The 11,255-nt window shown below is 28.7% G+C and overlaps 3 protein-coding genes across 3 annotated transcripts; 1 reads left to right on the forward strand and 2 right to left on the reverse strand.

The window, feature by feature from the left end:
* Positions 1-18: 18 nt before the first annotated feature.
* On the reverse strand, positions 19-3,016 carry LOC111690240 (protein sarah). Its single transcript, XM_023452692.2, has 2 exons — positions 2,763-3,016; positions 19-1,940 (listed from the first exon to the last, which is right to left on the reverse strand). Exon 2 carries the CDS (start codon positions 1,930-1,932, stop codon positions 1,138-1,140), a length of 795 nt encoding a protein of 264 aa, XP_023308460.2. The 5' UTR covers positions 1,933-1,940; positions 2,763-3,016; the 3' UTR covers positions 19-1,137.
* Positions 3,017-3,239: 223 nt separating this feature from the next.
* On the forward strand, positions 3,240-4,178 carry LOC111690312 (histone deacetylase complex subunit SAP18). The gene is made up of 2 exons (XM_023452780.2): positions 3,240-3,494; positions 3,548-4,178. The coding sequence occupies exons 1-2, from the start codon at positions 3,429-3,431 to the stop codon at positions 3,929-3,931; spliced, it is 450 nt and encodes a 149-aa protein (XP_023308548.1). The 5' UTR covers positions 3,240-3,428; the 3' UTR covers positions 3,932-4,178.
* LOC111690311 lies at positions 4,017-10,737 on the reverse strand. The gene is made up of 4 exons (XM_023452778.2): positions 10,607-10,737; positions 10,441-10,542; positions 4,540-5,405; positions 4,017-4,485 (listed from the first exon to the last, which is right to left on the reverse strand). The coding sequence occupies exons 2-4, from the start codon at positions 10,462-10,464 to the stop codon at positions 4,260-4,262; spliced, it is 1,116 nt and encodes a 371-aa protein (XP_023308546.2). The 5' UTR covers positions 10,465-10,542; positions 10,607-10,737; the 3' UTR covers positions 4,017-4,259.
* Positions 10,738-11,255: the final 518 nt, after the last annotated feature.

Below are 11,255 nucleotides of genomic sequence, written 5' to 3' on the forward strand. Positions count from 1 at the left end.
TTTAATTGTTTTTTAATATTTTTAAGTGTTTCTCTGCTGGGATCAGTTAAGGACAAATTTTGTTTTCAACGATTATAAAGATACACCAAGAAGTCTGTGTTCTTTTTAGTAGATGTGGATGAGTGTGCAAATACAGTATCGGAATAATGTGTTACAGTATGAACTAGATAAGCTCTGGGCACGTTTAAAGCAGAGCTTATAAAAAATTAATACATTATAGCTGTATTAGTTTTGTTTGATTTTCTTATTATATTAATATTTATAGAAATAAAATTAGTACAACAAGAGATAACATAGTTGTTAATATTTTACATTCTTCGAATCTTAATTTTTAATTGATTTCATAAAAAAATAATAATAAAATTTCCTTTATGGTTAATTGTGTAATAGCTTTAAATTGTTTCGGGTATATACTCGTATGTTAGATTGGAGAATGTATTACTTGTTAACATCTATTTCATTTTCAACAATAGATCAATTTTAGGCAATTTTTAATAAATAAACTTATCCTACATACAAGCCATGAGTTCTAATTAGTTATGTAGGTAATACACATAAATTCATGGTTTATTGTAATAACATTTTTTGTTTTTTCTTTATATTTAATAAAAAAACTATAAATATTTATATAAATATTTTATACTTAATCACAATATCATTCGTATGGTTTCAAGTCTAAAAGACATTGATCGATCGGATGCCTGCGACAGTTTCAACAAAGCCATCAGTAACATTCTTTGCGATTTATCAGTTCATCCGACTTCTCTCTTAAACGCTGTCGTGAGCAAGTAACAATCGATAATGTGCGTTTAAGAAATCCATGTTGAAAATAGCAGAAAAATTAAAATGTTTCGTTTAAGCTAGTGCTTCGATAAATATTTAACGAAAACTAAACTGAAATTTAAATATTTAACAATTTTTATCTTTTACATTTAATACATTGAGTTTTTTCTTTCATCTTTTGTTCTTTTTCTATTATGTGTATAATTAATTAGCTTCAGTTTTAAAACAAACAACAGCCTACAAATAACAAAAGAAAAAGTGTATAAATAAATAGATTTTGTTTGTTTGCAACATGTAAAGTCTGACTCAAACTTCATTAAGACTTGATTTGTTCGATTCTTTTTCATTTTTTGTTTATGCTCTTTCGGGACATTTGGTTGGGACTATTGGCATCTTTGAACCGGCACTGATAACATCTGTTGTAGTTTCTGGTAATCTGGCGGTGTGTACAATGATTGCGGGCTGATCTTCACTTTGAGGATGTAATTCATGAGATTCGCCTGGGGTGAGACTAGCTAAAGCAGCCAACAAATCATGATTAACTAATGGCTCATTCTCTTCTCTAGGTTCCCAGCCGGCTGGAGGAGAAGCGGGAGGTGATATTAGGAATTGTTTCACCGGAGCTGGTGGCTGAAGATTTTTGTTGGATACTGGTGTTACCGGTTGCGCAAAATAACACGTTATAACAGTTTTCTTATTGAATTCATATTGATGCAATTTAATGCGAGCATTCGCAGCAGCTATAGCATTATCGTAGTTAACTCGGAGACGTCTAAAACTGCGCAACCATTGAAATGTTGCTTTGTCACTGAACATACAGAATAAATCCTCCATTTCTTGTTTAAGTTCAGGACTAGCAAATACCTCCGAATGTATATTAGTAACAATAATTGATGTAGGTAAGTCATCAAAAGAATCGGGATCTATTTCTGGCTCAGCACTGCTATCAATTTCACCATCAGCCAACGTTGGATGTTGACTAGGCAAACCATCAGCCGGATTTATATATATATCCTGATCAGGCGATACCTTATCCATGCTGTCCGATCCACTACTATTCTGAGCAGAATTTGTTTTGCTTTTACCTATATTTTTGCTAGCTGATGTAGAATTATCACTACTTTGCGCATTTGAATGTGAAGAAGACATGATGGAAGCTAAAAGCAATAATATTAAAAAAAAAATAAAGATTTATTCACTTCAAAAGCTCGATTAAATATAATTTTATTCTAATTACAGGATTTTTTTTTATATAAATATAGTTCTAAAGTGAATGAAAAATTGTACTTAAGTTCAAAAAATTTTAAATAATCTTCCTCATGGAGAAACATGACCTACGATATATGTAGATATAGTTCTAAAGTGAAAAAATTGTACTTAAGTTCAAAAAAATTTATATCATCTTCCTAAAGGAGAACGAAGAAACCCGATCTAAGAAATTGTGAATTCTAAACTTAAACTATTAAGTGTGGATACAGACGGTAGAGATCTCTGCTCTTCTAAAGTGTGTCGAACAACGGCATCGCTAAAAATGTGTTTTCTGCCTATCAAAGTTTTTAGTGTACAATTTTTACACTTCTAAGCTTAGAATTAAAAGAGCCACCAACAGTCTAAAGATTTTAAAATCTAACCGGTAAAAGAATCTAGGTTTATAAACCTTTTTGAATTAATGCCTTTTTATTAAATATTAGTTTAGGGAGTAATAAAATTGTGCCACCCTGTGTTCTTACAAAATCTTATACACACAACTATATTGCATTTTATAAATTACACACCATTTTTTTCGAGTGTAATTGCAAAAAGTTTTCTGGTTATTTTTTTTTACTGTTTAGTTTTCTTCTATTCAAACAATTATATAAGCTTCTTAAAACTTATATCCACTTAATAAAGTAAATAATATTAAAAATTTCATTTTTTAATTAAGTTATTTTATCTTTCTTAAAAGAAAACAAAATATTGTTGTTGTTCAAAATACCTACATGATGAGTTTTTTTCCAGATGAAAAAGTGCAGTAAATATTTCAATATATTATGTCTCAAAAATTGTTAGAATTTAGTAAAAATTGTTATAAATATGAACTTTTAAATCCGTTTATTCTTTTTATTTATTTAATAATTTATGTAAGATAATACGTATAAAGTAATAACTTTTCAATTATTTCAATTATTTTAATATTTGTGTGTATTTTGTTTTAGTTTTCCCAATGATTTTATCTGAACACAGAGAACTGCGACGACAAACATTACCAGCGGCGGCTGCTGTCACTCAACGACGGCTTAAAATCGGTTGTAGGACGACTTAGTTTATAGATTGGTTGGGATTGGTGATATACATATTATTATATGTATATGCATGTTGAAACAAATTTAATATAGTTAAATAATATATAATCAACTTTCTTGAAGGAATTGATAAACAAATTTGTAATAATGAAAAAAGGGACTTTAATATTTTTTTCGTAATCTTCATATATCGTATTTCTTAGCGGTTTGATGTGGCAACTTCGAACGACAAACATTTTTAACGAAAACATAAACTGCAGCCAACTTCAGTACTATTGAAAAAAGCCGGATAAAATTGTACATGGTATTTTTTTTGTTATTTTGTTAAAATACACAAATTAAGCATTTAAATATATAATAATCATGGCAAATGTCGAGTCTATGATCGTAGAGGAAAAACCACAAACCAAACAAATTGACCGTGAGAAAGTAAGCATACCTTGTCATATAATGTTCTTGTCTTCATGTTCTGTTTAATTTAGACTTGTCCACTACTGCTGAGAGTATTCTGTTCAACTGGAAGACATCACTCGGTATCTGATTATATGTACAATAATGTTCCCACTAACGAACTACAAATCTATACTTGGATGGATGCTTCTTTGCATGAGCTTACCTCCCTAGTACGCGATGTCAATCCTGATACTCGTAAGAAGGGTACATATTTCGACTTTGCTATAGTCTATCCCAATTATCGCAATAATCATTTTCAAATGCGTGAGATTGGCGTAACGTGTACAGGACAAAAGGGAGCTGACGACAATAAAACGTTGGCACAAGCAAAGTTTTGTATCGGAGATTTTCTTGATATTTCTATTACGCCTCCAAATCGTTTACCCCCAATTAGACGCCCACGTCCCTACTAAGGAATCATTTAACTACTATATATTTACATACATATTGTACATCTTCAGTCCCACTACACTCACTTTAAATCAATAACTAGGATACTTAAGTTTTTTGGTTTATGTTTTATTTGATATCAACAACTGCATCCCGACAGTTTTTCTTAAAATATAAAAAATGGTAAGAATTTAAATTCCTTATTTTATTATAATTTTTTAATAAAATCTATAATAATAAAAGTAAAATATACACAACGTAAATATGTAATGCAAGTCTTATAAACTATTTGGGAACTGGCGATTCTGTATCCATCAAGTATCCAGTATCGCATCAAGTCCCCAATGAAGATTAGTTTCTATAATTTACTCCTGGTCTTTTTGACTTCTTCTTGCCTAGTTGTGACATGTCAATTTCGATTCCATTCGGTAAAACAGCACGATTTTCTTCGTAATTAATGAAGCCATTATCCTGAAGCTCTGCCTCCTCATTGCGCTTGTTGGGGTCACATTTAATACCGGTTTCATAATGATATTCACGTTTGTTGCCATCTGGGTCTACATAGCCATAAGTACCTCTAAATAAAAAAATTAATAAATAAATATATAAATATATTAAACATCATACTAACTTTGTAATACAATCAGTGCCAATAAGTTCCTCTTTGAAGGAGCCATCATCATTTTCATATCCCCAGGTAATACTGCCATCTTCATTTTCTTCGCGCCATTTTCTTATGGTTTGAGCAACTGGACGTTGACGTCTGGAATTTTGTTGACTGTCCCTTTCTTGTAATGGTATTTGATTTTGTTCCAAAGCGGGACGAGATTGTATGGGTTTTGGTCTAGGACGTGATTGGACTGGAGCAGGTTGGGCAACAAATTGTGGTCTTGATTCTCTTAACTCAGTAGGTCTGTTGCGAATAACATGGACGCGTTCACGTTGCTGTGGTGGTGGAGTCTGAGGTGGTGCTTGTTGTGGTCTGTCTTGACTGAATCTAGGACTATTGATAATATTAGAGCCAATGCCGAAATCATTAAACACTTGCTTAGCACTGGGTGTTGTTGGAGGGGATGGACGTTCGGGAAATCTCGTGGAGAAAGGATTACTACTAACTAAAGGTTCATCATTAGATAAAAGATGAGAAATTGGCGTTTCGTGTATTGCGTTTTGTTCGTTATTAAGAAAAGCAGCGGCAGTTTGTTGAAATTGTGCTTGTTGCACCTGAGCCAACTGTTGTTCTCTTAAAAGTTGTGGCAAATAAGCATCGGGTCCCTCCTCTTCGCCCGATTCAGTAACTGGTTTAGGTTCTTCAATTACACGTGGAGCTATGTTATTTTGCGTATAGCTTTGAGATTTTACTGCTACTGGTCGCCTTACGCGCACTACTGGTCGCGCTACAGGTGCAGGTGCTGCTCCAGGTATTGCCAGGCGTTGTGGAGGATATTGAGCATTGACTAGACATACACTTAAAAGAGTAGTAACAACGAATATGATCTATAAAAAAAATTATCATACAAATAATTACTAGAACCACTTTTTGTTCTCCATAAAATTTATCGTTATATGTAGGTTCAATGAAGAAGAACATACATACATATGTATGTGTTTAAAATATTGGCATACATACGTATGTACATCCGTATGTGTTTATGTTAGTTTTCAACGATAGACTGATTTTAATGGTGATTTTGTATGTTTTTAAAACTACATATTAACATTTTTTAGTATATGTAATAAAAATTCATTTAGTGTATGTTTAATTTTGAGTAAGACTGTAAAATTCGATTACTATTGATCGTACTAAAACGATGAAGTCATAAAATAATGCAACGTATATTTGTGTTTAAAAATATTGTACTTTAACTTGCAGTTGAAATTGCAATATATTTACAAAAAACATACAGAGAAATAGACTCACACACCCAAAAATATTTATAAAATGTACTGAGTAGTGTTTATTTGTATGATGTACTCTAATGTGGGTCTACATTTTTTCTGCCGTCTGAATTCTATTATTTAAGCGGCTTAAAAATTTTAAATATGAGATATAATATACAAAATTATTTTAACTTTTTTTTGGCAGACAACAAACAAGTTTGAGATCCGTGCAGAGATTGATTAGAAATTACACATTTGTAACGTTGTATTGGTAGTGACAAATAACATGTTCTGTCTTGATGATGGATGAATGTATTTAGTCATAGCCGGTTTAAGTTTTACGAATTGGTAATTCAATTCAATATTGATTTGATTTGGATAGTTATTACAGTTTCTATGCAGTACATTAATGGCAACTTAAATACAACCAGTCCACCAGTACAAAAAAAAAGTGAGAGTGTACTGAATTAAATTGAGAGTTAGTGAATGTTTTGGCCATTTAACAACAAATTGCATGAATCTAGTCTACTTAAATGTAAATACACATACAACATAAATAAGACCAACACATACACACTACAAACTACCATATCATATCATTGCAATGAATATAGTTCACACGATTATGTAATACAGTATTTATTTGTTTTTTTTTTTTAATTTATTTGAAGAAAAAAAGAAGTACAAAGTATGTAAATCGTTGGTATGTACATGATATGAGTAGTTAAAATATTTGTGTGTTTGTGGTTATTTCTGCGGCATTTCTTTTCACTGTCGGGGACAAAAACGTAAACTGAAAATGTAATGTAAAAACAAGTTTTCTTAATTGTAGTAAATGATGTCTTTGAAGATTATTAAGGAAATAAAAATGGTAATGTTCATAATTACTGTTACATTTTTTCCAATGTCAATTATAAAGAAACAAAATGTCAACGTTCAACATTTTTTTCAATTTACACTAAATGGCTGTTGGAAAAGATTTTGAGAAAATTTCAGAATTTAAAGATTTAAAGGCAAATTTCAACATGTTACATGAAAATTATTGCTAAGCATATTATAAAATTTGTACTAGTACAAACTTTCGTTTTCAATAACGCCCAAAAAAATTACATTTATTGCAATTACTAAACGTTGTTGCACTTGGTTGATTACGCCATAAATACGTGCGCTGGTGTTGGTGGTTGTAATACAGTTTGGCCAGATTATGAAACTAGTTTACTTGTTTTTATTACTAGAAATATTTTTAACGTACAAATAACATTATTTTTCAATTTTTTCTTTTCATTTAATTTTTTATTAGGAATTTTTTTATAGTTATTCAGGTGAAAAATGCATGTGTATGTTGAATAACAGCAAACAAGGAACTTGATTTTTCAATTTAAAGCAAAAAAAAAAACTCTATCGATCTGTATAAGCTTTAAATAAAACTAAGAATCTGTTGATATTATATTAATGAATGTTTGTGTATAAAATTTACGAAATCTAAAAAGAATTATTCGAATTTTGTTTAGATCTGATGTTGCAATTTAGCAGTAAAACTATTAATAGTTAATTATAATTGCAATTTGTAATTTGTATGAAATTTTTAAATATCTAACTGCTATTTTATATATTTATATTCTAAACTAACAGTTTTCCACCGAATTATTAAGAAAAAATAAATAATTAGTAGAAATAAGAAAACGTTTCAATTATCTGTCTTTTTCATGTTATTTTCTAAAATAAGCAATAATAATACTGTTTACTAAAATATTTCAAAGAGACATTAAATATTTTAACTAAAAAATTCAAATTTATTAGAATTATTAAGCGTCCTTCAGTCGTCAAATGTAATATAGTGAAACTATTTAAATATACAATACATAGCATATTAAGATGCTGTTATAATTTTTCAAATCTGAATCACATTCATTTGAACTGAGATATAATTTAAAATATCTTGACGTCCTTGGATGTTGCAAATAAACGCATTACTCTATTTTCTACACTCAAAATAATTACATAGAAAATTTACATATGAATGTATGGAAATTATTTTAAATTAATCCAAAATAATAACAATATTTAAAAATGTCTTAAAATATGTATATAACGTCATTTAATAGTAAAAAAAACAACTTTGTAATATTTTAAAGAATCACGCTAAAATTTTGTTGAGTGTAATAAAATGCAGCTGCATTTTGAACAAATTAACTATGAAAGTAAATATTTAATTGAAAACCTTATTCCACAAACACTATTGCACTATTATTAAACAATTTGAAGTGGAAACCGGCATAAAATAGTGGAGAGAAAAAACTTTAAATATAAAACAATTATGTGATTGTTTTAATTTGTAAACGAGAATAAAATAATTATTCCTTCAACCATTTCTTTGCAGAACAAAGACATTTTTTTTTATCTTGACAAATAACGAAAAATGAATATGTATTTAGTGAGTCAGTTTATTATACTGTTATGTGTTCTATAAGCTAGTTTTATTTACCTTCAATAAGGTTCAGTATAATAACTTGGAAACTATGTTATTTTTACCAAGTGAATGTCAACAATAATTTGCAGTTTTTATGGATTTGTTTATTTTCATATTCGTTGCTTGTTGAAATATTTAATAATAACTCTGTCAAGTCATTAACGATGCTAGAGTTTTTTCATGTTTAGACAATATAGTCATAACTAAGGAATTTGAGATTTTTAAATAACTGTTACAAAACCATTCCCAGATTATATTAATTTCACAGAAAATTGTTTCCCTTGTGAAGTGATAGATAACTTTCTGTTAGATATTTTTTTTATTTAAAAATAAATATTTAACAATTTTACATTATAAAGTTTTGGAATAGGAGAATAGTTTGAAATTACCATTACCCGCCCTAAAACTTTGTTTTAGGGCGGGTTTTTCAGATAAAGATAATCTACATTCTTTGTTTAAACCTAGTTCAACACATGTTTTGTGTTTTTCAGTAAACAGTAACGTTACTTAGGGCGAGTTTTTCTGATAAAGATAAACTTCATTCTTTGGTTAATCCTGGATTAATATATGTTTCGTGTTTTTCAGTTATCAGTAAAGTTACTTATTATCTTAGTTTAACTGAGTGTAATTGGCCAATTAAACTCAAGTTATAAGTGAGAAAACACAATTAACAAAAACAATAAAACAATGATTCCGGAAGAACAAAAACTTAATATTTTAGGTAAATTGCATTTTTCTGAATTGTTTTGTTTTATTTATTATTGTTTTAAATGTTTATTTAACATTTTTCCAAAATTTTTCATTTTACAAAAGTATTATTTACTAAAAACAGCTGTTCATTGTTTATGTTTTTGAGTGAAAACTTGGCAATACTAACAAAGTTTACTGAGCTTAAATCTAAAACTGAAAAACACAATCATCGGTTAAAGTCCGCCTAAATTTGTTCCGAGTTTAATCTAACAGCAAGTTAAGCCTAGTTTAACTGAGGAGTAAGAAACCCGCCCTTACTATCTTAGTTTAACTGAGTGTTATTGGCCAATTAAACTTAAGTTATAAGAGAAATCACAATTATAAAAAACAATAAAACAATGATTTCGAAAAAACAAAAACGTAATATTTTAAGTTAATTGCAATTTTCTAATTTGTTTTGTTTTATTTATTATTGTTTTAATTTTTCTAAAATTTTTCATTTTACAAAAGTATTATTTGCAAAAAACAGATGTTCGTTGTTTATATTTTTGACTGAAAAGTTGGCAGTCCTGACAAAGTTAACTGAACTTAAATCCATAACTGAAAAACACAATCATCGGTTAAAGTCCGCCTAAACTTGTTTTGGGTTTAATATAACAGCATGTTAAGCCTAGTTTAACTGAGTAGTAAGAAACTCGCCCTTAGTAGTTATTATATATCTTTCAAACAGATCACCGGATTCAAAATAAAGTCTGATATATAAAGTAGATATATAGAAATAGACAAAACTATAAGAAAAACTTTAATATGACAGATATTTATTAGAACTCAGTATAAAATATGCTGAATTTGAAAACATATTTCGCTAACTTCCTGGAGGTTCCATTATTAATAATTTCTATGAATAAAAAAAAAGAGCATTACATTTTAATATAAACCATTGGTATGTCATATACTTAAATAAGTATGACTTAGATCATTATTATAATAACTGGCTTAAATAATGAATAAAGTAATTTAAGCGTAAAGAAACAAAGCGATAGTAAAGAAGAAAAATAAAAAAGTAATAATAACAATAATAAGACATTGTTTTGCTACACCCTTTTTTTTGAAAAGTAATTTAAAACGGTTAGTCTGTATTTCTTTTGGAGCATTAAGTTATGTCAAGACAATTTTTTAACCTTGGGCTGAATTTAATGATTATAAAATATAAATAAGAAACAAATCCGCTTAATTAGTTTTTCAAATCATTAAAACCATTGTTTTTTTTTTTTTTGATTATTTGATACACATTTTAATTTTCGAAATTGTAACAGTAACTCTTGTTTCCAAATTTTAGAATCCAGTTAGTCAACATTCCATAAAAATGTTTAAAAGCTAACGCCTTAGTTATACTTCAACACTTATTTGCGCTCAGTAAAATTGTTATATTTTTTTTTGCCAAAAATTGGTATGTAATTTAAAAAAAAGTACAAATATGTAAAAACTTACCGCTTTTAGTTTTTGTAACTTCATTTTGTTGTTTTTTCTTTATTAACGTTGCTGTTGTAGTTGTAGTTGTTGTTGTTGCCGTTACTGTTACTAAAATATGCACTGTAATTTGTCTATTACTAATTATTCTTTAACAATTGAAACAAATAAAATGGTAACAATTTACGTTTGATTTGGCGCGTTTCCCACTCACTCTATTGTTAATAGCGCGTTTGATTATTCCTCTATTTTGTTTGTACGAGTATGTTGTAATAACCGTTACCAACAGACTTCAGCAAAGAAATGTTTTACATTTTAGAAAACTTTGCGGTTTTATACCACCAACACCAAAATACTGGCCAAAATGCATAAATTGTTGTTGCGCGTCGTTTTTCTGCTTTATTTGTATTCCAAAGCTTTTTGTAAACTTTTTGTGTGTTCTTTGCAACTCTGTTGAAGAAATCTAGGATTTTTTTTTAAATTAGTTGCTATTCACTTAACTAAAAATAAAAGTTCTCGTTAAAAACATAATTGCTAATTACCCATTTTGTAAATAAAACAAAAGTATTTTAGAGCACATTGATTAATTGATTTACCTTCAGTAGCTTAATAAAAAAAAAATAAATCAAATTTGCAAATGGATTTAATTTCTTTTGTAATTGCGTAATTTGTAGAGAGGTCATGTTGAGAATTTTAATTATTGCCATTTTGATTGAGAGTTTTATTTTAAAGCAACCGTGGCTTTGTGCTACTTTGTTTTTATTCCTCTTAATTTTATTTTATTTATATTTTAATTCAAGATTACACTAAAAAAGCGACACTTTTGAAATATGTGC

Source organism: Lucilia cuprina, chromosome 4 (genome assembly GCF_022045245.1).
Source record: "Lucilia cuprina isolate Lc7/37 chromosome 4, ASM2204524v1, whole genome shotgun sequence".
Classification (NCBI taxonomy): Eukaryota; Metazoa; Arthropoda; class Insecta; order Diptera; family Calliphoridae; genus Lucilia; species Lucilia cuprina.